The following is a 25,860-nucleotide window of genomic DNA, read 5'->3' as shown; positions in this document are numbered from 1 at the left end:
CAACTACCTCTGCTCTTCTCTGAGACTCTGCTACCTGCTGAGAGACCCTTGAGACATTCTGGAGACACATCCTATCCTCCAGGCTGGCTTCAGGTACCAAGAATGAATGGGGGGGGGATGGGCCTCCCCTCTTTATAAGCACAGACTCACAGACTCTTAGTAAACTTTGGGGGCTTAATCAGAGAAAATTTGTCTTGGCCTCATTATTTCTCTGGCCATCTAGTCTCTCTTTCAGCCCCAGCCTGCCTTCCAGGAGTACCCGGTTCTTGTAGGCCGAGGGCGGCCTGTAACTACAGCTGGGTAGCTGTATGTTCAGCCCTTGCAGCCCCAAGACCATCCTGTCCAGTTACAATCTGGGCAAAGCTTATCCGTCCTGCTTCCCACCAGCAACCTGAAGCAGAAAGATTGAGGCAAAGAGTTCGTGTGAAGATACTGCGCAAGGACTCCGCTTAGCTGATGTGTTCTTTTTCGCAGAGTCCAGAACGAATGTTTACAAAGAAAACCGCATGACCCAGTCCAGGAAACATATCCAGGAAAAAGTAGCCCACAGGAGAGAGTGTGGACTTAACCAGATAGACTGGGAAGTAGCTGTGCTTAATACGTCCAGGAAATGGATTTGAAGACAGAAACTGCACAGAGAAGTAGAACATATTTCAGAATCCAACTGAAACTCTCCAAAAGCAAATGGAATCTGAATCCACTGGAAGACCATAAAAGCTGATAAGATCCAGTGGAAGAGAAGATTAGGGAACTGGAAGATAGTGCAGAAGGAAATCTTCAGACAGGCAGGAAGACCATGGAGCATACAGTGAGAGGCCTGTGATGTGGGCCCATACACACAGGTGTAGTGAGAATTTTGGTTTCTTTTAAAAACCCAGTTATGGGCCCACCAACCAAAGAGCATGCGGGGGCTGGACCTAGACCCCCAACACACTTGTAGATGTGCAGCCTGGTCTTCATATGGATTCCCTAACAAGTGGAGTGGAACTCTCTTGACTCTGTTACCTGCCTTTGGATCCCTTTCCACTACCTGGACTACCTGGTTGGGCCTCAGTGGGAGAGGGTGTACTTAGTCCTGCTGGGACTAAATGTCTACCAGAGTGGGGTGGTACCAAAGGAGGGCTTCCTCTTCTCTGAGGAAAAGGGGAGGGGTAATGCAGGGAGAGATTTGTTAGGGTGGGACTGGGAGGGTGAGCTGCACACAGAATGTAAAGTGAATAAATAATTGAAAAAAAAAAAAGTCATGTAAAGATTTTTTTTTAATCCCAGCTGTGGGATAAGAGGCTGCTTCACAGCAGGTGATTATGATTTGCCTCATGCAGTTGTTGGGGTGTGTCTTTTTGCCAGCTGCAGATAGTTTAATTAGGGGCGATCTCTGGAGATGGTATAAATGGGAGAACCCTGAGAGGGCCTTTGGCAGTGGCTGCTTCTCCTGGCGGCTATTTGTGTGGTTTGTCAAATGGTTGTGACCAAAGAGACTAGAAATTGGAGATATCCTGACTACAAAGACTGGACTTGCCCTCAAGGAACACAGCACCCTAATCAGCAGAAAGTAACCTATTTTGTTGACTGAAGAGGTCTACTATGTCCCATTTCTCCTCTGACCTTCTTTGTCTCCTACCTAGTGTTGGGGGGTTAGAAGGGATTAGGGTGGAATAGGATTGGAAGAGTAATAGACATAAGAACCTAATACAACAGCCAAACAAATACGCCAGCACACAGGTCTAACTTTTGTGAAATGAGCCCCTGGGGGGAGAGGTAATAATGCACAAGAATATTTGAAAGTACAATAAAAGAGGATTCTCAAAACCGACCAAAGAGAAAACGCAGATAGCAGAGAGAGCGTCCATCCCACGTGTCTTATTCAGGGTTTCTATTCCTGCACAAACATCATGACCAAGAAGCAAGTTGGGGAGGAAAGGGTTTATTCGGCTTATACTTCCATACTGCTGTTCATCACCAAGGAAGTCAGGACTGGAACTCAAGCAGGCCAGGAAGCAGGAGTTGATGCAGAGGCCATGGAGGGATGTTCCTTACTGGTTTGCTTCCCCTGGCTTGCTCGGCCTGCTCTCTTATAGAACCCAAGACTACCAGCCCAGAGATGGTCCCACCCACAAGGGGCCTTTCCCCCTTGATCACTAGTTGAGAAAATGCCTTGCAGCTGGATCTCGTGGAGGCATCTCCCCAACTGAAGCTCCTTTCTCTGTGATAACTCCAGCCTGTGTCAAGTTGACCCCTTGTCAACTTGACACACAAACACATCACTAGTAAGCCCCAACCCTTAGTTCTTATTTATTCCCAAGATCTTAAATAACTTTAAAAGTCCCAGTCTTTACATATTAAAAGTTCAATCCTTTTTAAATATCCAATATCTTTTAAAATCCAAAGTCTTTTTACAATAAAAAAGTATCTTAACTGTGAGATCCACTAAAATATTTTCTTCCTTCAAGAGGGAAAAATATCCTGATATATATACAGTCACAATCAAAAGCAAAAATTAAACTCCAACTGTCCAGTGTCTGGGATCCAACTCACAATCTTCTGGGATCCTCCAAGGGCTTGGGTCACTTCTCCAGCCATGCCCTTTGTAGCACACATGTTGTCTTCTATGCTCCAGCTGCCTGTAGTCCACTCCTGCTGCTTTTCTGGTGGCCATCTCATGGTCCTGGCATCTCCGAAACACTGCTGTCTTTCACTGTAACTTGGCTTCAATAATAGCCTCTCATAGGCTCTCTTCATGGTGCCAAGCCTCAACTCCTTTGCATGACCCCTTCAGTCCTGGGCCATCAATTGCAACTGAGGCTGCACCTTCACCAATGGCCTTCCATGGCCTCTCACAGTGCCGAGCCTCAGCTGCTCTGCGTGACCCCTTCACGCCTTCAAAACCAGTACCACCTGGGTAACTCTTACTCATTACCAAGTTCAGCCACAGAACAAGGTACAACCTTGGCTATCTCTGGAACACAGCCTCTGTGCTCTCAGAAAACACTTCCCAGAAGATGTCACCTCAATGATGCTGGTCTCTCTCTCTCTTTTTTTTTTTTTTTTTTTTGGTTTTTTTTTTTTTTGGTTTTTCGAGACAGGGTTTCTCTGTGTATCCCTGGCTGTCCTGGAACTTACTCTGTAGACCAGGCTGGCCTCGAACTCAGAAATCCCCCTGTCTCTGCCTCCCGAGTGCTGGGATTAAAGGCGTGCGCCACCACCGCCGGGCTGCTGGTCTCTTCTTTTTTTTTTTTTTTTTGGTTTTTCGAGACAGGGTTTCTCTGTGTATCCCTGGCTGTCCTGGAACTCACTCTGTAGACCAGGCTGGCCTCGAACTCAGAAATCCCCCTGTCTCTGCCTCCCAAGTGCTGGGATTAAAGGCTTGCGCCACCACCGCCCGGCTGCTGGTCTCTTCTTAATCACCACTAATTTCTTAGCTCCAGCTAACCAGCATCAATAGTCCCAGTAATGCAAAGGTTTTGCTTTAGTAGTTCTGGTATCTTGTTAATCACACCTGATTCTTCAGCTCCAGCTAACCAGAACCACAGAATATTCACAATCAAAATAGCAATGGCCCTGAAAAGAGTCTTTAATCTTCCCTCTGAAATTTCACAAGCCAGGCCTCCATCTTCTGCACTGTTCTCAACATTATCTTCCAAGCTCCTACACAACATCCCACAGAGTTCTTAACACCGAACAGATCTTCTAGCCCAAAGTTCCAAAGTCCTTCCACAGTCCTCCCCAAAACATGGTCAGGTTGTCACAGGAATACCCCACTATGCTGGTACCAATTTGTCTTAGTCAGGGTTTCTATTCCTGCACAAACATCATGACCAAGAAGCAAGTTGGGGAGGAAAGGGTTTATTCGGCTTACACTTCCATGCTGCTGTTCATCACCAAAGGAAGTCAGGACTGGAACTCAAGCTGGTCAGAAAGCAGGAGCTGAGCAGAGGCCACGGAGGGATGTTCCTTACTGGCTTGCTTCCCCTGGCTTGCTCAGCCTGCTTCCTTATAGAAACAAGATTACCAGCCCAGAGATGGTCCCACCCACAAGGGGCCTTTCCCCTTGATCACTAATTGAGAAAATGCCTTGCAGCTGGATCTCGTGAAGGCATCTCCCCAACTGAAGCTCCTTTCTCCGTGATAATTCCAGCCTGTGTCAAATTGACACCCAAAACCAGCCAGTTCACCACGGAAAAGTGCCCCAAACCCACAGTTCTTGTTAGAAGAGTCAAGCCAAGGAAGGACATTTCAGTTGTCATTTGCTTAGGTGTCCACTGCTCACAAAGCAAGGCAAGACCGTGCATCCAGAGGAAACAAAGGGCTCCATCTGAGTCTTCAACAGGAGTGATGAGCGCCAAGAGTACTGCCCAGTAGACGCTTCTACCAATGAGAGCACTGCCCACAGCTGTGGGTGGAGCTCCTGTGCTGTGTGGGCAATAGTGAAGGGCAGGGCCGGTAAGTGCCTGGTCATTTACAGAAATCCAGGTCATGGAAGAGCACACTTACCCACAGATGCTCAGCAAAAGAACCATGAGATGGCCTGGCAAGTAAAGGTGTTTGCCCCACAAACCTGACAGCCTGGGTTTGATCCCTGAAACCCATGAGGGGAAGAGAGGGCTGACTCCCCAAAAAGTTGTCTTCTGATCACCATGTATGTCATATGCGTGCACGCAGGCATGCACACATACACACACACAACCAAAAGCACAATTGAACCCATGACCAAGAAAATCAGGCAGTAACTGTGCTTTTGTTGAGCAAGCTGCACACTGCAAAAAGTATGAAGTCGCCTCTTATCTGGAAGGACAAGTTTTTGTGATGTATTTCCTGACATAAAAAAAAATAGCGGGGGCTGGTGAGATGGCTCAGTGGGTAAGAGCACCCGACTGCTCTTCCGAAGGTCCGAAGTTCAAATCCCAGCAACCACATGGTGGCTCACAACCATCCGTAATGAGATCTGACACCCTCTTCTGGAGTGTCTGAAGACAGCTACAGTGTACTTATATATAATAAAAATAAATAAATCTTTTAAAAAAATAGCAATGAAGCCGGTATAGCGTATACTTAATGCTTAACATTTGGTGCATAATGTAAAAAGAAAAATGCAATCACTGGGCTTAACATCCCAGATAATCACGTGCAGCAGGTGACGAATGGGTGTGGGAGGGACCTAGAAAGAGGCAAGCCACACCCCTTGCCTGGCTCAAGATGTTAAGATCTAGGTATTACACAGGCGCCAACAGAATGATGGGGGATTTAAACACATTAAATGTTCACGTTGTGAATGTGCTCTGTGGCGGCGGTGATAGTCAGTTTCGATGACAACAGTTGGGCAAAGAAAAAAAACAACAGCATAGGATCAGCTCAAGAAAATCAGACATAGTTCCCAAACCGCGGGGGAATACAACAGCAATGCGAAGGTTTTTTTTTTTTAAATGGTTTTTCGAGACAGGGTTTCTCTGTGTAGCCCTGGCTGTCCTGGAACTCACTTTGTAGACCAGGCTGGCCTCGAACTCAGAAATCTGCCTGCCTCTGCCTCCCGAGTGCTGGGATTAAAGACGTGTGCCTCCACGCCCGGCTAAACTCAACCCACTTAATTGGTTTGGAGACACGATGTAAGGGAGTTTCCGGAAGTCACAGCAAATAGTGTTTCCACAGTGTCGACGTGAGCTGCAGCTCGCCAGCCTTTACTTGTGCCCATGGTGTGGTCACCATCCACACTGGCTGTTTACTGACATGAACAGGAAGTTGCAAACACTGGATGTTCCAAATCCAGAAAGCACTGGCCTCCTACAAAGAGGAAAAGCTAATGATTTGCAGAGCCAGGACTGTCAAACCCATCACAGAGCTGGGTCAGCAGGGTGGTGGGCCAGCAGGGACCCAAACACAGGACAGAGAGTACAGAAAAAACCAAACCAAAACACACGAAAAGAGGAGTTTCCAGCTGGACAGAGGTGGCACAGGCCTTTAATCTCAGCACCCGGGAGGCAGACACAGACAGGTCTCGTGAGTTCAAGGCCAGCCTGTTCTACAGAGCAAGTTCCAAGGCAGCCAGTGCTACACAGAGAACCCTGTCTCAAAAAACCAAAATACCAAAAAACAAAACAAAAAAAAAGGTGTGTTCCATGAAAGCAGTCTAGACTTGAGATGAATTTAGGCATACCATTGCTAAAGGGCAGATGTAGACTGAGGTCCACATGGAACCCTCAGTGGGAACTGAGCATGCCAGATAGGCACCATCCGTATGTTGCACCCCCTACATAAAGACCATGAGGTACTCAATGGAAAAACTGGGCAGGGCACTCCCAGGGAAGATCATGGCTGGTTGGGAGGCCCTTGACCAAGGGAGGGTCACAGCCCCAATCCATCAGGGTTGCAGAAGCACCAAAAGACTTAGACTTCAACTATAACGTAGTGTAACCCCAACACCCAAACCCATGAGCACAGCACAGTATACCCTACTCTTATGACTGCAGCCCGTAACTCTTAAAACGTCAGTGCTAAGTCAGTGGTGTCCTGACACACCGGCATCCCACTCAGACAGCCTCCCCCCACACTGGGGGGATGGTGGGGATAATTTGCTCTCATCAGTGCTCCAATTCAGTGCCCAACCTCATCCAGAATGGAAGCTTACCTGCTATCTGATGTCCTAAGGAAGCTAGATCTATGCTGAAGATCCTGATGGTGGATGGAAGGAGCACAAACTATCCTGACCTTACCTTTGCATTCTCCGAAGCTGACCCAGCACCGCTGTGTCTATTATGGAAAACTTTCCCAAGTGTTGACTTACCATCCTTCTTGCTTCTAGCTAAGGCTAAAGATGTCACTGATAGTATCTGAGAGACTGTGGCTATTCACACAACCACTTCCAAGGTGGAACATGTCCTTCAGAGCAAACTCAATCAATGTTCCTGAGCCATGACCACACATACTTGGCTCAGAATCAACTATCCCTTCCTCTCCTTGGTGTAGTGAGGTTTGGTTTCTTTAAAAAATGTGGTGGCGCACGCCTTTAATCCCAGCACTCGGGAGGCAGAGGCAGGCAGATTTCTGAGTTCAAGGCCAGCCAGCCTGGTTTACAAAGTGAGTTCCAGGACAGCCAGGGATACACAGAGAAACCCTGTCTCGAAAAAAAAAAAAAAAAAAAAACAAAACAAAAAACCCAAAACACAAAAAACCTAGTTATGTTATATGACTATGTTTTTGTCCCCTCTGTCTGCAGACACAGGAAGTTGCTGAGTGAGCCCCTCCTCAATCCAGCTACACTGTGCTCTCTTCCTGCAGGAGTGAATATGAGAGTTCACGCTGAGGATACCCTTGGATCTAGAGCAGTTCCTAGGTAGCTCCCCTGGAACATTAAAGATTCAACACATCTAATATCTGGCCAACTGGATCCCCAGGACTTCTCTTGGCCTTCCCACACCCATCCAGATTTTCTCAGTCTGTCATCATCTACGATGACAACTGCTAACATCATTTGCCCAGGGTAACCTGCAAAGGGCTGTGGTCCCAAGACAAGGCTGGGAGAGTGGGCTCCCACCTGCTCTGGGACCTGTCCTCACCTTTTGTGGTCTGTTGGCAGGTCTGACACTTTGGATGGCCTGTCCCAGGGCTTGTGTTTCCTGGAAACACATCTGTCCAGGGACATGCCTTTTATATCAGAAGGCTGTTGACACCCCCCTCCGCACCCACCCACCCCCGCATATTTCAGAATTATGTCCTAGTTCCCGGGCTTGTAAGCCAGTCTCCTTATTTTAGCGTTAACCTGAAAGCAGCAGAGTCAGTTTCCATGCCCAGTCCCCTATGTCTGTCTCTACTACAATGGTCAACAGGTTCAAGCAGCCAGGCTGAGCTAAGACAAAGGACCCTGGGAGTCAACAGCCAACAGCAGGTCACAGGCAGACTCGGCAACACCTACACTTTTATCTATGCTACACCTACCATGCCAATGGCGGGCACCAGGGGCCAGCCACGCAGAGCCACTTCCTCGGCCCGGTCACCTTTGTACCAGTATAAAAATGGAATGCTGAGCTTGGTGGGGTGGGATTGGACAGGGCAGATGACAATAAGGACCTTTCTACATGGAGGGCAGGGGGTGGTGACCACTTCAGGACTGGCCTAGTCAGTCCCCGTGGAACATGGTACACAGGTCACAGGGCAAATACACCTCACCTGGAAAGCCACAGCTCCAGTCCACCCTTGGGACAAAACACAAAGAAATCAAAGTCATAGTCAACCATTTTATTGGACAGTGGTTAAAAACTAAGGCACTGGGTGTGATGGTGTCAGGCTTGGTTCTATGGCTTCTCTTCATGCTGCTCAAAGGCAGGCACAGATCACTCTCATGAGCACCTGCTGCACTCCTTAGGCTGGAGAATTAAATACTCTAACATCAGCTCAGCAACCTAACAGGTACAATTTATACACGCGACATATTAATATGAAGTTCATCAGGGCCTGTGAGGAGGGTTCCCTTTCTATAGACAGGAGAAAGATAACTCTCAATGGCTGCTATAATACTTAAGAAATGTTTTACAACGCTTTAAGTTCCATCAAACACCTAACAAAGCAGAAAAATGGTAAGACTCCAGATTGTGGTAAAGGTTATTCCCTTACTTTGTTGAAATCGGAAGAGAGGAAAATGTTAATCCCTGGACAGACTGACAGGTGAAAAGGTTACCGAGATGCTAGGTGAGGTCTCTCAGGCATCAGGGAGCCTACAGTAAAGCCACCGCATCTGCTGGTGGCTGCTTTCGCAGACGGAGTATCTTTACTCCTTACCCTGCCGTCAGGGTTGTGATCTGCTTACAGGACACATCTGGATTTCAAAGAAATGTACAGTGTGGACGGAATCTCAGGGACCCGAGTGTCTCCTGACAACCTTCCCAGGGCCCGCGCGGATGTGTCAGGCACGATAGGTGAGGAGGCGTGGCTGGAAGCAGAGTGGAAGTGAGGTGGGTGTCTATGCCAGCTCAGGCAGTTTTCCTGGAAGGCAGGATGGTGTGGGGTCCTCCTATCTTCCTACACACTCAGCTCCCACAATGGGATGGCCAGTGGACACGCTGTTCATCCTCCATGATACATACAGGACCAACTCAACAGCTGCCTGACCTGTAGACGGAGATGTCTAAGACCCTCCACAAAGCCCTTCTAAGGACACTGGAGTCCCTGCACCAGCATGGCTGGACATTCAGCCCTCACAAGAGGATCAAACTGAATTTAGAGCTCAGGTTTCCCACGGCAGGAAGATTCTCAGTCTAGTAAAGACTGAAAATGAAAAATGTCATCCAAGAGGCCTGGACGTCTCATGACAGGTTTTGGTAGGACTGCTTCCTGAGGGATTATTAAAGACTTCAGGTGACTTTATAAGCTTTTGTGTTATTGGATGGAGCTGGGTTAGGAACGCAATCTTTACCAGACTTAGGGACAGTGCCTTCCAAGAGGCCACCAAAATTAAAACAACAAGGGCGCATCACAGCAGTGGGCCTACAGAGAAAACACAGCCTTCAGGAAGCAAGGGCGGTGGTCAGTTCTTGCCATAACAAAGTAAACATCACTCCGGCTTGTTGCAATGTGAATCTTCCAGCAAGGCCACTCAGCAGCCAGTCAGCACCTCAGGCTGCCAGCTTTGTAATCGGCTTGTAGAGTGTGGGGACCAAGTATACGTCCTTCCCCCCAAAAAGGACATCAACGAGATTAAGGTCTCAGGTGATTACATACAGACACAGAGGGAACAAGAGTAGGATTGTCCTCTCAAGGCCACGCTGGTCCCAGTAGAGGCTGGAGGGATCACCCAGGTCAAGGGTGGCCATGGTGGTGAGGTCTCCGCAGGCTCTGCTGGGGGGTGCACTCCCAAGAAACTCTGGAACTGCACGATCCACCGCAAGTGTGTGCCAGCAACCTTAGAACTTTTCATACGGGTTTTGTTCTTTAAACAGACCTGAGGGAGAAAGGGAAAAAAGAACTTGGTTTACAAATTCACTCACTCAACTGGAAATAAACTCACAAAAGCAATGTATAGCCTTGGGTGTTCTTGCTTATGCCCATAATCCTAGGACCAGGGAAGCTACGGCAGGGGGAGTACTGTGAGTTTGAGCCTAGCCTGAATTAGAGCAAGAAATATCTGAAACAAAACTAAGCAAGACAAAAGGCTAGGCTACCACACCTTTAATCCTAGCACCCTGGAGAACTCACCCTGTGAGTTCGAGGCCAGCCTGGTCTACCAGTAGATTTCTAGGCCAACCAGAGTTACATAGTGAGACCTTGTCTCAACAACCAACCAACTCCAAACAAAGACAAAATGAAACAAAACTGCCCGCCCTACCCCTGCAAAACACAATACACCTCAGCAAAGTTTTACATGACGATTTAACCACAGTTCCAAGCAAGCTTCTATACTATTCTTGACCTTTGCTGAAGCTGAGCTACAGGTGACTTTAAAACTGAAATAAAATCTGTCAGGAACTGGAATCCCAACCGTTCCTAAGGAATGAGCCACAGCTGAAATCACAAGTCAGGGAAGTTTCTGAACATGTTTCTTTTCACAGTGGTGACAATCACACAGAAAGACCAAGCAAGCCATTTCACCTCCAGCCTCTTAAGAGCTGTGGCTGTGCCTGGTGAGTCAAGACTATAAACTATAAAAAGAGCACATGCCATCAAGTTGAGAACCAAATATTCTAGTAGTCCTGGACACGGGATGACTTTACCCAGAGTCTGGGGCACCCACCCACTTTTCTCTTTATTTTCTTCCCATTTATTCGCATCTCCCTTGTACCACCCCTGATCTCTCATTCTGACTCATACACAGCCTCTTGTCCCAACCCCCACATCTCACTTGTATGACTTGTAATCTGCTGACTCAGATTCTGTTAGGGCAGAGACACCAGGATCTCTATGTTCTGCCCACCCAGAAGCCCCACACACATAAAGATGAAGGACAGAGATTAATAGAAAGAAAAGAGAAGGGCTAGCCAGGGTCAAGGACAGCTGTGATATCAGAGAAGCCCAGGTCACAGTGCAGGCAGCAGCATGCAGAACCTGCAGCTGGAGTGCTGGGGAAGAAGCTCCCCCCCCCCGACCCCCCCAGCTGCAACACTGCTCAGTCCAAGTGCATGATAGGCCAAATGAGAAGAGATGCACAGCCCTGACTCACGCAAGCAGGGATGGCTACAGCCCCTGCAGGGAACCAAAGACTTGCACATTTAGTGTCCAACAGAGAAGCTATGCTGTACGGGGGCAACTGGACTTTGCTATAGCATGTCCCCAGATAAGAAAATGAACCAGTGCCATGACTTGAACAAAGTCTCGTTTTAGTCAATGAAGCAAACGTTCCGATGTAAGCTCCACGATAGGGTCATAAATGCCCTGAGTCAATCTACAGATTCACCTATTTACGAATTCTGTCTGTTTCTTCTGTTTGTTTTGAGATGGGTCTCATTACACAGCTTTGGCTTGCCTGGAACTTACTATGTAGACAAGGCCTGCCTCCAACTCTTAGAGATCTCCTTGCTACTGCCTCCAGTGCTGGGATCAAAGGTGTGTGCCACCATGCCGGATTCCCATTATGGATTCTTATACATGATGGCAGTATCAGGAGATGGGACCTAGCTGAAGGAAGCAAGCCCTAAAGGGCCCACCCTGTTCCCACTGCTGTCCCCTTAACTCCTTCATGGCTGCTGTTAGGTGAGCAGCTTTCCCTCGCCATGGTCTGCCTCACCACAGGCCCACAGCAGTGCACCCTGGACAGAAAACTGTGACACTGTGAGACAAAAGAAGTGCTTCCCCGGGCTGGTGAGATGGCTCAGTGGGTAAGAGCACCCGACTGCTCTTCCGAAGGTCCAGAGTTCAAATCCCAGCAACCACATGGTGGCTCACAACCATCCGTAACGAGATCTGGTGCCCTCTTCTGGAGTGTCTGAAGACAGCTACAGTGTGCTTATGTATAATAAATAAATCTTTAAAAAAAAAAAAAAAAAACTTGTCTTGTGAGGGTCTGGAAAGATGGCTCAGCTGTTTAGAGTACCAACTTCTCTCCTTCGGTTCCTGGTACCCATGTAGCAGCTCAAAACCAAACCCATGACTGTAACTCCAGTCCCAGCAGACCTGACACCCTCCTCTGGCCTCCATGGACACAAGACACGGAAGTGGCTCAAGACATGCATGCAGGGAAAACACCCATTGTCATGAAATAAAAATTAAAATTTAAAAAAAAAAAAAAAAAAAAAAAGAAGTGCTTCCCCCTAAAGATGTTTACCTCAGCACTGAGAAGCCCACATACAAAGTGGTATAACTGAATTCCTGGGGGGTAAGGCCCTTAAGCATCACAAATATGATCTCCCCCCATATATATATATATATATATATATATACCCTCAAAACTATATTTCTTGGGAGTTGGTGAGATGGGGATCAGTAGGTAAAATCCTTGCCATCATGTCTAAAGACTCCAGGACCCAAATGCCAGAAGAGATGGTTCCCAGAAGTTATCCTCTGACCTCCATATGTGCATGCTAGCATGTTTGTATGTGAGAATGCACACACACACAACACACACACACACACACACACTAAATAAATGAAATAATTCTAATGCCTATTTTGGGGTAATATTTTAAGAATTTTCTTCATCATATTTCTCCTGTTAAGATAGTGACTCAAGGCCTGAAGAGATGGCTCAGCAGTTAAGAGCACTGACTGTTCAGAGCACTGTTAAGAGCACTGACTGGCCGGGCGTGGTGGCGCACGCCTTTAATCCCAGCACTCGGGAGGCAGAGGCAGGCGGATTTCTGAGTTCGAGGCCAGCCTGGTCTACAAAGTGAGTTCCAGGACAGCCAGGACTATACAGAGAAACCCTGTCTCGAAAAAACAAAAAAAAAAAAAAAAACAAAAAAAGAGCACTGACTGACCCAGAGGTCCTGAGTTCAATTCCCAACAACCACATGGTGGCTCACAACCATCTGAAATGGGGTCTGATGCCCTCTTGTGGTATGTGAAGACAACTACATGTATGCACATACATAAAATAAATAAATCTTGGGAAAAAAAAATGACAGGATAGTGATTCAAGGCCAAAAAAAGTAGGTTCGCAGCTGGAGCCTTCCCACTATGGATTGGTGAATGATGGGTCAGCTTCCACAGCACCCAACCTCTTCAGCCATAATGTCCAGGCAGAAAGCTCCAGTGCCCTTTCTGAGCTTTAAAACCAGCTCGGAGCCAGGAGTAGCAGGCAGAGTCACGTGTGACCCTGGAGACTGAGGATCCACCATGCTGGGCTTCTACCTCAATTATTGGCTTACACTTGGCAGCCATCACCAGTCTGGTTCCTGCAGTCACTCCCCAGTTTCTCCAAACAAGATGATGCAGCAGAAAGCATGGAGGGAGGGGTGGCAAGCCTTGGTCTCAGCCAATCCTCTGATAAAGAAGAGTGGTCTGAGCCCCGTCAGAAGACAGTAAGAGACATACAACAGGGAAGGAACCTCAGACCCAAGGCTAGCTCCACAGCTGTGTGCTATTTTAAGGCAAATGGGCACGAGCAGCTATGAACAATCCTCCTACAGTGTCACACTCCATGAATATGAAGAAAGCCTGTGGCTGAGACCAAAGCCGCCAGAACGGAGCTCCCCTCTTCTGAGGCACGCAGTGCGGTCAGTCTCTGGTGCTGCTCTGGCAACTGCACAGCTGCCTGGAGAACCACTCTCTGGAAAAGCAGCAGCTACCCACATCCCACCCGGTCAAGAGAAAGCCAGCTCGTTCTTACCGTATTTTTTCCTGATTTCATCATGTCTTGACTTCATTTCTGCTCTCCTAAAGAAAAAAAAATACAGAAATACCAAGTTACATCTACTTACGACAGCAAGGTCCTCTCCAACCCCCAACCCCTTCACTTCCTGTGACAGAGGCTAAAGGCTCCTTCAGCACTCTCCACAAGCCCCTCAAAAGGTGGGGGTGACTGTGCCCCCACTAGGTCACACCTACCACTCGACCAGCAGGGTGGCTGCAGAGCCAGTCTGCAGAGGTTGCTCTGATGGCCAGTCTACTATTTTCCATCAACTAACTCTGACTGGGCATGGTGGTGACCACCTGTTACCCTAGCACTCAAGAGACTGGGGCAGGAAGATGCAGAGCTCAAGGTCAGGCCCTCTCAAAGAATAAACAAACAATAAAAAGAATTCAAATGTCTAATACTGTGATCCTTTAAAGTTCTCATTGAGAAAGTGCAACGGGTCAAAGCCTTGCATCAGGTAACCACAAGAAGGCGACTGTTAACATTTATGTATGTTACCTGCTTCAGATCTGAGCTCCTGGTCACCATCTGCCTCCAAGTCTGCATGAGCCCCAGCACACATGAGGAGACTCAGGGCTCTGGGAACTAGGCAGCTCAGCCAGGGTCTGCCACACAGTTAGGTTACTCCATCATTACAGGCTGGAATGGCAGCCCTATAGCTACCACGGCCAGGAGGTGGAGGAGCACTGCGGCACAGGTTTTGCCAGCCTCCTCCACTAGTGAAGAGTAGGCCAGGCACTTGGGGTCTTAGACACGGCCAGCTTCTCATGTAACCTCAGCTCAAGACAACAGTGGACAACAAGCAAGCTACATTTCTGGAAATGGAGACAGTGCGTGACTCATAACCCTTGCCTCTCATAGCCGCCTTCCTGTCAAGTCAGAGGGAAGCGCCTGAGCGAGGAACCCAGCCTCACCTCTCCTCCTGCCGCACTCTTCTCTCCTCCTGCTCTCTCATGGCCCGCTCATCGCTCTTGTCTGGCTTCCGGCTCTTCTTCCGGCGGCAGCAGTAGCAGCAGCACACAGTGATGCCCAGGAGCACAGAGCCCCCCAGCACCGACATGGTGATGATCAAGGCCTCGAAGTTCACTGCAAGCCCAAGCACAAAGCTGAAACCTGGGCAAGCACGGCCTGCCTCCACCCCCAAGGGTACCACCTCATGTCACGGGAGCAATCCTAAGCACGGGGCCTGGACATGGGGCTCCTTTCAGGCAGTGTCTAAAACTTAAGATTTCTAGATTAACCAAACAAACTAATGAGACAAGACAGCCTTTTCCCCACTTAAGACCAAAAGAAGAAAAGATGTCAAGTGTGTGTGTCTGTTTCAAGACCTCCTGACTCCTTAGTGCTGCCTATAGTGGGGAAAGGCCTGACCATCAGCATGTGCACAGCCAAGCATATAGACGCCCCAATATTTAAAAATGGCTAGTCGGTGTCAATGGTGTGATGTGCTAGTACAGCCAACCTTCAGGAGCTGATACAAACTGAAAATAAACTTTAAGGTTCTTCTAAATTTCTCTTAAAGGTCTTTATATTAAAACTAGCCAGGCGGTGATGGTCTATGCTTTTAATCCCAGTGCTCAGGAGGCAGAAGCCTGTGGATCTCTGAGTTCAATGCCAACCTGGCCCACAAACTGCGTCCCAGGACAACCAAGGCCTCAAATAGAAAAACCCTGTCTCCAAAAATAAAAACACCAAACAAACAACAGTCAGAGAAGCCAGGTGGAGCACCAGGAGGAGCACGCTAGCCCACGGCTTTAAGCACTCAAGACAGAAGCAGGCAGATCGCTGAGTTCAAGGCCTGGTCTACAGAGAGTTCAGAGACGGGACTACACAGAAAAAACCTTATCTCGAAAAGAAAAAAAAGGAAAACAAATTCAGCCAAGGATCCTCCACTACTGTGCTCAAGCCAGAGGCAGTTCAAGTGCCCCGCGGTGCTTTTGCCAGTGTGCCCAGTCACCAAACTCAGCTCTGCACCAAAGCACTTCAAACCCCCTTGCTGCAGGGCTCCCTCAGCCAGCCCCAGCTCAGTGGCCCGTGCTCCTCCACCAGACTCCTTTCAGCTTCCAAGCTCGTTAAACTCAGAAGTAGGCATTGCAGTGGCTCAGATCCCGTGTTCCGTCTACCCACGGTGCCAGTCCCAAAGTGTGCAGAAAGTAGCAACTTGTGTGGTTAGAAAGAAGCCCTTCATCGGTATCAGTGGGTGGCGCAGTTTTTAACTACAGAATTCTGTAAAGCTCAACCTACAAATGAGAACATTTAGACAGCTGGATCTAACGAAAACTAATCTACTCCCACAGCTTCTCTGACAAGAAGCTAAAGTCAGCCCCAGATTAAAATGGAAAGCTGGTCCTGACGGAAAGCATGGGCTCCACTGGTAACCACTCAGGGAGACTCAGGGGCTTCTCCCCACGTGCAAACATGGCCTGACAAGGAGTGACACCTTGCTCAGCACAAAGGTCAATGCATAAAGTCTTCTCTTCTCTTCAAATTAACATAACAATAATACTTCAAGACATTACGATGAAAAACCTGAGTAAAAATTGTAACAGTTTTCCTAGAGGAGAAAAAAATGACTAAAGGTTTTTCATAAGAACTGACTGTCATGGTGCAGGCTGGCCATCAGTATGATAAGCCACGCTGACCTATGGTGAAATCAGGAGGCTTGGTGGCCTGCCCTCAAGTGCCCTCCTCTGCACAGGGGAGTATGAACCCTGTGCAACATCCTCCATCACAAGGCCAGGCCCAGCTGCTGATTTCAGTCCCTCGAAACCCTCAGCAGTAACTGAGCGAGCTCACCAGGGACCAGGCCTGCTCTCACCAGGTACAAGGCTGCCTCCCCAGATGCCAGCTCACCCTGCTGGCAGCACGTGGTAACTACAGTTGCTGACAGCTACTGGGAACTTCATCTGCCCTGCGCTGGGAGAGCTGTTTCACCATCCTGTAACTTGGGTGGCAACTGCATAGCACCAGACAATTATCAAGAGCACACAGCGGCTGACATAGCTCAACACCTTCAGTCACTAGTCAGGCCAACAGCTCACCCTTCTCCACACACCACCCAATGAGTCAAAGGCAAAACAAGTGACCGCCCTCTCTGCTGCTGCGGGCTGATAGGTGAGGTGACACTGCTGTATGCTGTGCACAACAGTTCAGGTGAGGCAGCCTTAGTGGAGAGGGGGGAAGCAGTGGAATGCAGGGCGTCCTCCAGTGAAGGCCTCAGGGCCTGGGAGTCGGGGACACTTGCGGAAGCTCTGGCATGGTCTTCCTTGTTCCTCTGAGTGTGACAGATAACCCTGGTGTAAGGCAATCTGGAATTCACACATCAATGACAGGAGCTATGAGTGGCAAACAGGGCCCCAAAGCTGAGGGTCCCAGGGCCAAGACCTCAGGCTTCTCTGTGCCGGGGCAGAAGGACAGACACAACAGTGCTTGGACACCAAAGACACACCACACAGATGCCCGGTGTCTGCTCTCCTTGCTTTCTGGATTCCCTGGTCATTTACAACAGCCAAGTTGTTCTACCTGAAGGCCAACAGAATTGTAAAGACAGCTAAACAAGATGTAATAAGGGGCAGAGAGGTTCCATGGTGCAAATGCGAGGAACCATCAACCAAACCATATCCTAGTGCTCTGCGAGACACCTGCTCCTTCACAGGCCTGGAGGAGGCCTGAGTGATCCCAAACCTAACACCACCAAAGGTAGACACAGCTCACGACAGGAAAATGACTTTCCAGACAGCAACAAACAGCACAAATGTACTTAAAGGGAAAGCTGAAGCCACAGGTCTAATTTCTCTCATGGGAGGAAAATGACCACCACAGACATAAGCACATAGCCAGGCATCTGGGCTAACGGGGTCCGCAGCAGGGACTCACTGGCCAGCTCAGGCTCCCAGGTAGCACATCACACACATGGGCCATATGGACAGGCTCTACACATGCCCTTCCCCACCCCCCACGATGCGGGCTGTGCAGTGCTGTGGTCACTGATGCTGAAGCCCTCCAGGTCCCTGGCTGCTTGCCAAACAGCCGACCCCCACAGGGCCCCTCACTTCCTTCTTCCAGAGTCAGTACGCAGCATTCCTGGTGACTTCCTGGTAACTTTTGTGCTGACTGAGCATAAGCTCCAGAATATCAAACCCCACTGATTCTACAAGAAGTAAATGAAAACAACTTACCCCAGCATACGCCCCAGCGAGCGGAACTCAATTTACAGAGAGAAGCAGGGGGCAAGATTTTCCTCACTGGGTAGTCCAGGCATGCCTTGTTCTCATTGCACCACAGACACTGAAAGAGACCGGCATCGGGAGACCCTTCAACAGACGTCCTGCCTCCAGTGCTACCCATGCCGCCATCTCTCTAGACTAGATGGATCTCGGGCATCCATCTCCCAAGTACTCTTGCTCTCCCTGGTGGCCCTCTGCTCCATGGCCAACACAGTGGCTGGCAGCCCTGTCCACCCCTACAGAGCCATAAGGTCATGAAGGTGGTTGTGCTCCAGGGCCTTTGCGGCCTGCTTGCTTTCTCTGGAGTCCCCTTCCTCAAGCCTGAGAATGATTCCCTCATTTCCTCAAGGAGGCCTGCCCCGCCCCCATTCCTGCCTGCTTCCTCCCACAGCATGGCTCCTCACACTGTACAGTGCATTTCCCTACAGTGCAGGAAGTCAGATAACTGGGGCCTTCACTGAGCACCCAGAGACACAGGACAGGGGAACCTGAGCACCCGTAGGTGTTTGCAGAACAGATGGTGGGGTTCAGAGGTGCTCTGTAGGAGGTCCTGGGCCCCATCTTACACTGCACTGTCTGGTTTTGAAGGGTGCTACAGGGATCACTGAAGGATCAGAATAGGACAGACCCTCCAGGGGACTCTACTAAGCCCTCAAGAGTTGGGGTGTGAATGGACCAGCAAACAGCAAACAGACAGTACTGTCATACCAACATACTTCAGAACTCAGAGCAGGTCCCACCACACCCAGCACACAGTGCTAGACAGGGCTGAGGGTGACCAGCACACAGCATAGCTGACCTAGATAGGTGTCCCTGGGAAGACTACACACAATCACAGGCAAGGAACTCTGCTCTCAAGAGCACTAGCCTGTCTCCACACATCTGCAGAGGAAGCAAGCCACCGGGTCCTCAACAATTAAAAAGCAGGTTTGGGTCTCAGTTTGGAGTAACATCTATCACAAGAACATTAAAGCATGTCCAGGGCTAGTGTCCACTGTGTATTTACAGCGGTTCCTGACACTCCATGGCAAACAGCAGCAAGTCCTGGCAGATCCTGTTTCCATCCGAGGGGTTCCGTCCTACATTATTTTTGGTTAATAAACAAGGCTCAAGCCATTCGGTCTAATCTTTCATTTTCTTTTTTTTTTTTTTTTTTTTTTAGGTTTTTCGAGACAGGGTTTCTCTGTATAGCCCTGGCTGTCCTGGCACTCACTTTGTAGACCAGGCTGGCCTCGAACTCAGAAATCCGCCTGCCTCTGCCTCCCGAGTGCTGGGATTAAAGGCATGCGCCACCACGCCCGGCTAATCTTTCATTTTCATGTGACTAGGAGCTCCAAAGAGAACACAGCACTCTCTGTGGGTGTTGTTTTGTTCTTAACTGAAGAGGCCTCTGAACTCAGCAGCAGCAAGGATGGCGCAGCCTCTCTCTAGGCCACTGGTGCTCAGAAGGCCTACAGGCACCCTTCTCTTTCTAGCACCTTGTCTCCGGGCAGACCTTTGGGTCTGGGCTAGCCTTCTCCACCTTGCCTTTCTGAAGCCTTGCTGTCTGGGTTCAGGGCAGGGTCAGGCCTCAGGCTCTACCCAACTAGACTAAGCCACTGTGACCTCGGCAAGTCCCTCTGTGGACTCTGTCCTCACCAGGCACAACCCAAGTTAATGAGGTTACAAAGCTAGGACAGCAGTGAGCTATTTGTTTTTTAACTACTAAAATGACCTCCTGGGGGTAGGGGGTGGGAACTAGAACCTAGAGAGTCAAGAAAACCCACCCATGGGGGAGGAGACTCAGCACGAGCAATGTCAATACTGAGGCAGGCGCAGCAGATGATTTTTAGTTACCAGATCCTGCGGCCCACTGGAGTCTCACAAAGTAACTAGACACAATTCAGATCTGCACTGCTCCTTTAAGCATCTTCTACTGCTTTCTAAGATACTCCTAACGTCCTGTGGTAGGAGCCAAGGCTGATGATGGGACACATGCTGCCCGGCCCCAGGATGCCACAAATCCTCCCTGCAGTCTCTAGGGAGCAGCCTCCTAAGACGGCTTTCTGACCATCTGCTGCTCCACTTCTGTTACCCCCTCAGAGTTCCTAATGTAAGCTGCACAGCACTGAGCTAAACAAGCCCAAGAACTCCTCAGCCTCAAGGAGCAGCACAGAGGAGCCTCCCAGGCTGGCCAGAGAGCAGGCTCCCACCCTGCAGAAGCCAAGAGTCCTCCCAGGACATCTAAAGAGCTCTGTTGCGAACTATTGCCCACTTGCTGGCCCAATCAAAACCCAAGGTCACCCCTCAGAGGCCCACTTCAGTCCAAGGTGACCTAGGTAAGCAGTCCTAGTCATCCAAGGTCAGTACAGGCAGCTCCAGGAAGGGTGTATCCCCACACTGCCTAACCAGGTCACTGGCTATGCTGGATGGAGCCTGCACCTTTCATGGGAAGGCTTCAGGGGCCTGAGAGAAGCTGGGATAGTATGTAACAACCACCATGAAAAGCATCCAACAACTCCCCAATGACAGATCACCCCAAATACAAACACCTCCTTGGACTTGAGGGCAAGGGTCTGAGCCAAGTAACTTACCGAGACGTTCCTGAGGCACTCTTCACAGGATCTGTTTGTGTACTCAGAGCAACCTGTCAGGAGAGACAGGGAAGAATAAAAAAATAAACAAGTGCTGTGAACCTCTGCCCGAAATGACCGAGACTCTGCTGGTACTGAGGGCACCCAACTTACTCCTGCTGAAGGCAAGTCACCAAGCAAGAGCCACTCCTGCAAGAATGCTGTGTTTTACAGCTCTCCTTTATAGGGGGAGCCATGAAAATGCACCCTCTAACCTGCCAAGACCTACTGCTACTGCCATGCTCCTGTGAGCAGGAGGCCACAGCCATACAGTGACATGCCTAGAGGCAAAGCCAAGCTTGCAAACTTACCTCTAGATAGATCTCAAGATCCTGGGGCAAGCTTCCCCAGCCAGGGCTATGCTTCCCAAACCCAAGAAGCCAAGTGGTACCAGCCTGCTCCAGTCATGCAGAGCACCTGGGGACAGAGCCAGCACCCAAAGCACTATTTTTAGGAACGGGTCAAAGTCTATATAGCTATCAGCCTTGGAATGCAAGCAAATCAAATGTATAGATGTAGCATATACATCAAGACTTTCTCATGCTGTCCAACTGGGCCACTGCTGCCCGCCATCCCTTAGAACAAGCACACTTTAGAAGGGCACTGCACTCAAGTCATTGGTTGCCAGGGAAACACAAATTAAACCTCCACAGAGATGCATGCATGAGAAAGGTTAAACTTAAGAGAGATGACCAGGGACAACATAGCAACGAGAATGCACACTTGGAGTTGGCTCAGCCATTTTTAGAAATGGCTGCTCTTGTGACTAGCAAGCCCACTAGAGATATCCTATTCAAGACATCAGAAGACATACCACATAAAGCCCTTGGCAAGCATGCTCACCGTATCTCTATCCATAATGACCCAACTGGAAACAGCCCAGATGTTCACGTTTAGAAGGAGGGACAGCTAGATTGGAGTATCTACACAGTGGATCAACTTCAAGCCACAAAGAGAAGTCAAATAAGTGAAACTGACACCAGGTGGGCTGAAAGAAGCCATCTATCAAAGGCCAAGTGGTAATACACAATGTACACTCATCACTTAGGGGGAGAGCAAGAGTGTTGGGAAAAGATGCTTGGCTCACTGGGTTGCTAGGTTGCAGTCTCTGCATCTAGAGAAGCTGGGCTGCACAGAGAAACTTACCCAGGGGTACATTTCTAACTTCACAGGAAGAAAGACTTATCTCAAGAGGAAAAACTGGTGGGGAGCACACCTGCGGGCTCAGCACTTGAAGGATGAGGGCTAGCCTGAGCTACACAGAGATCCTGCCTCAAAAAGACTCAAGCAAAGCAAGACTTGGCCCCGGTGTTCTGCCACCGACCTGGAGGGACACCCAGGAAAGGCTGCGCCTGGCTAACAGCACAGGCCTATCACCAAAGGGACAGTCAGGTGCCACTACACACTTGATTTCCCCCAGCTTTGTCTATTTACAAAATCTAGAAGGGAAAAGTCGGAGCGGAACGTAGTGGCAATTGCCTTTAGTCTCAGCACTTAGGAGGCAGAGGCAGGTGGATCTCTGGAAGTTTGAGGCCTTCCTAGTATACATAGTGAATTCCAAGGCAGCCAGAGGTACACAGTAAGACTTTGTCTCTAAGGGAAAGAAAATAGAAAGGGCAACACCAGCCGGGTGTGGTGGCGCATGCCTTTAATCCCAGGGAGGCAGAGGCAGGCAGATTTCTGAGTTCGAGGCCAGCCTGGTCTACAGAGTGAGTTCCAGGACAGTCAGGGCTACACAGAGAAACCCTGTCTCGGGAAAAAAGAAAGGGCAACATCCAACCGGGGATCTCTACAGACTGGCTTTCCGAAGACAAAGATGGACGGAGGAGCTCAGAAGAAACTGAGGAGATTGGAAATGATGTAAAAGTTGAAGTGACTTAAAATGGTCCTAGGCTTCGGAGGTAGAGAACGGAAAGGAGCTCACTGAGGAAACTGGTAGATCCGGGTGTGGGCTATGCAGTACATCGAGCATTTGAGTTCCACTCTATAACACCCCAGCTTTGGCAACTATGTTTAAGCTGAGCAGAGGCTCTCCTCATTCTTAGAAGGAATTACCTCTGAAGAATTTAGGGGTAGAGGCCACCTCAACAACTTACTCCCATGATTTGGTCAAATTAGTAACAAGCTGTAAGACTTTAATTTGTCCATTTGCAATTAAAAAAATTTAAATGAGCAGATTTTACAGTAAGCGAAGAAAGACCCTACTGGAGCTGGAGAGATGGCTGAGTGGTTAAGAGAACTGACTTCTCTTCCAGAGGTCCTGAGTTCAATTCCCAGCAACCACATGGCAGCTCAGCCATCTGTAATGGGATCTGATGCCCTCTTCTGGTGTGTCTGAAGACAGTGACAGTGCACTCATATATATAAAATAAATAAATCTTTTAGAAAGAAAGAGAGAGGAGAGGAGAGGAGAGGAGAGGAGAGGAGAGGAGAGGAGAGGAGAGGAGAGGAGAGGAGAGGAGAGGAGAGGAGAGGAGAGGAGAGGAGAGGAGAGGAGAGACCAACCCTAACAAGCACAGAGAGGGAACGGCACAGTATGTGGTCACTCAGGACAGCTGCACCATTAGCTGGCTGTACTGCCCCTTAGAGCTCCTACACCCCCACACTGGGATCTTTCTCATTAATGCTGACAGCTGAGGGTGTGCTGAACACACCCACTCTCCAGCGTTTTCAAAGTCATCCACAAGAAAGGATGGTCTTGCTTACTATCAGCCCACACAGCGGCCCCAGGAATGACGAGGTCCGGATCTGTTACAGGATGTTTTGGTAACTGGGCTTTTGAGAACTGAAAGAACTGAGTTCCAAGAAACACATCCTGAGCCCCTGAGTCCCTGAGCTCTGGCCACGCTGGCCCTGCCCATTACTGGGCAGTCTGAATCCCCAGGGGACAGCAACCCCCCCCTCCTCCTCCCACTCCTCCTCCACAGATCTTGTGTACCGGAGAGCATCAATGGCAAGCATCCTGGCTGAAGTAACTCCCAGACTCATGTGGCCAGGAAGGAAACACTGACAACCTGCTGCCCCGTGGCTCACATTTCAGGGAGGCCACACACAGTATCTCTCACCTCATCACGGGACAGACACAGCCAACCACACCCTGGAGATAGGAACAATGTCCTCGTGGTTTCTCAGTGCCGATCACGGATGTCCTGACTCTGAGGCGCTGTGGCTTAGAGTTCAGTTTAGAAGCTATTTACTCATTTTTAAAGAACTTTCAGACTCATTTAATAATTAAATGAAAAGGCAATAAATAGTGACTCGCTTCTGAGTGGGTCCTTGACGTTTCGGGTGAGTCAACTCAGGTCCTCAGGACAAAAAGACACACCTACATGTGGGAAAGGGATGATTGTGGAGACTAAGGAAGTGAACCTTACCCCTTGTAAACCTATGAAACATGCTGCCATCTCCTGTGCCCCAAGTGAAATTAACTTGAAAGGGCTTAAGAGTACCCACTCTGGTGACAGAATTCAGAGGGCATCTCTACTGTCATGTTGGGAGTACACTTGCTTGACAAAGTAGTCCTCAACACTGCTCTGTTTGAGAACAGGAGGGGCAGGGCACCCCAAAAGGCATGTATGCAGTATTTAATAAAACAGTTCACTAAGGCAGGTTCCTCAGGGACAGAGGGAGGGGAACTGCAGATTCCTCTACAAACTGAGGTGTTCAGTAAGGACCCCCTACCCAGAGACCGGCACCAGCCATCACTGTGTCTTAGTGTTCCTAACACAACTGCAGTCCTTTTAGGGACTGTTTTTCCCAGGATGAAGCTCAGAGACAGTGACTCCACACGCCATTAGTAGAGGGTCCAAAAGCCCTGTCAAAGTGTCCTCAAATGTCTCGAATTTCACTCTACAGATCTATAATCTATTACAGGTTCTGTGAAGCACACAAAAAATGTTTAAAGGGTGAGTTTTGCCAGGCAGGGTGGGTGCACACCTTTATGGTCAGCATTTGAGAGGCAGAGGCAGACACTTTTAAGTTCAAAACCAAGCCGGGCGTGGTGGCGCACGCCTTTAATCCCAGCACTCCGGAGGCAGAGGCAGGCGGATCTCTGAGTTCAAGGCCAGCCTGGTCTACAGAGTGAGTTCCAGGACAGCCCAGGCTACACAGAGAAACCCTGTCTCAAAAAAACAAACAAAAAAGGTTCAAAATAAAAGGTTCAAAATCAGCCTGAACCCAGTCTCAAACAACAAAAAAGGTGAGTTTTGGGATACGGTAATGTAAATTTATGCAGACTCCTTGTAAAGACTAGCCATTTTAAACATCAGCCATCTCCCTATAGAATGTCAAGGAGTAGAATCCTTACACCTAACACGTGGTCTGTGGCAACAGGTGGAGGTTCGTGCCCCCCCCCCAGTATCGCAGCAGACACCCTTGAGGCACTGGGAAGGGTCCTGGGTCTCCACAGGCTCCCCAACATTCTGCCTGGCATAAAGTCCTCACTGGAGAATCTAGCCCCAAGTTCCCCCCGGGCGGCCAGGGTCAGCTCCTTTAGTCACCCTCACCAAGGTAGCAGGAGTGAGGCAGTCGCAGACCAGTCCTAGGCATACCTGGGAGCAGATAAGCAACTTAAACAGAGAGTCGCGACAACTCGCAAAAGGTCACAAAGAGAAAACGCACCGTGACAGGCTAGAGTGTCAAGACTCCTTGAGAGAGCCTGAGCTAACAAAAATACTCTTCTTGCAGCGCCTCGTCAACTCTAGCGAGCGTACAAAGGTCAGAAAGTTGACCAAGCCTCAGTCTTGGACACAACTTGCCAGCTCCCTGATTGCCCTCAAACAAAAACAGTGCTGGAATGCAGATGGTCCCGGAGCCCCAATCAGCCAGCTGCTAAGCAGGTGCCGAGGCATCGGTTCCGACTGGCCAAGTCTTTCGTGCCTCAGGGCACGACGTTAACTTCCAGCAGTGGCTGCCTTACCCAGCTCCAAGGGAGGGCGTGAGCGCAGAGGCCGCCAAGCCCGCGGGCTGGGCTCCGCCCTGGATCCGACCCGGCCGCCCTCCTACTCCTCGGCCCCTAGGCTCACGGGCCTTACCCACTGGCGGAGGTTCCTGCGCGGAGGCTCCGGGCAGAAGCAACAGCAGCACGGCACCGAGGAGCATCACCCAGTGCGGCGTCAGCCCAAGGTTAGCAGGCGCCATGGTGAGTGCGTCGTCGGCGGGGACCTCAGACGACTCAACTTCGACGCCGAGCTAGGTTGTTTCCACAGTAAGCGCTCCGCCTCCGTAAGCGAGCCAGACGGGCGGAGCTTGC

General features: G+C 49.5%; 1 protein-coding gene across 1 annotated transcript; it reads right to left on the bottom strand.

Moving 5' to 3' along the window:
* Positions 1–8,211: 8,211 nt before the first annotated feature.
* On the bottom strand, positions 8,212–25,860 carry Pttg1ip (PTTG1 interacting protein). Its single transcript, XM_021174088.3, has 6 exons — positions 25,643–25,860; positions 20,571–20,623; positions 17,950–18,058; positions 14,686–14,857; positions 13,745–13,791; positions 8,212–9,925 (listed from the first exon to the last, which is right to left on the bottom strand). Exons 1-6 carry the CDS (start codon positions 25,746–25,748, stop codon positions 9,888–9,890), a joined length of 525 nt encoding a protein of 174 aa, XP_021029747.1. The 5' UTR covers positions 25,749–25,860; the 3' UTR covers positions 8,212–9,887.

The sequence above is a fragment of the Mus caroli genome, unplaced genomic scaffold (genome assembly GCF_978045245.1).
Source record: "Mus caroli unplaced genomic scaffold, Mus_caroli_1 scaffold_9, whole genome shotgun sequence".
Taxonomy (NCBI): Eukaryota; Metazoa; Chordata; class Mammalia; order Rodentia; family Muridae; genus Mus; species Mus caroli.
The sequence above is the reverse complement of the archived record's forward strand: the minus strand, read 5'-3'. Positions and strand labels throughout refer to the sequence as shown.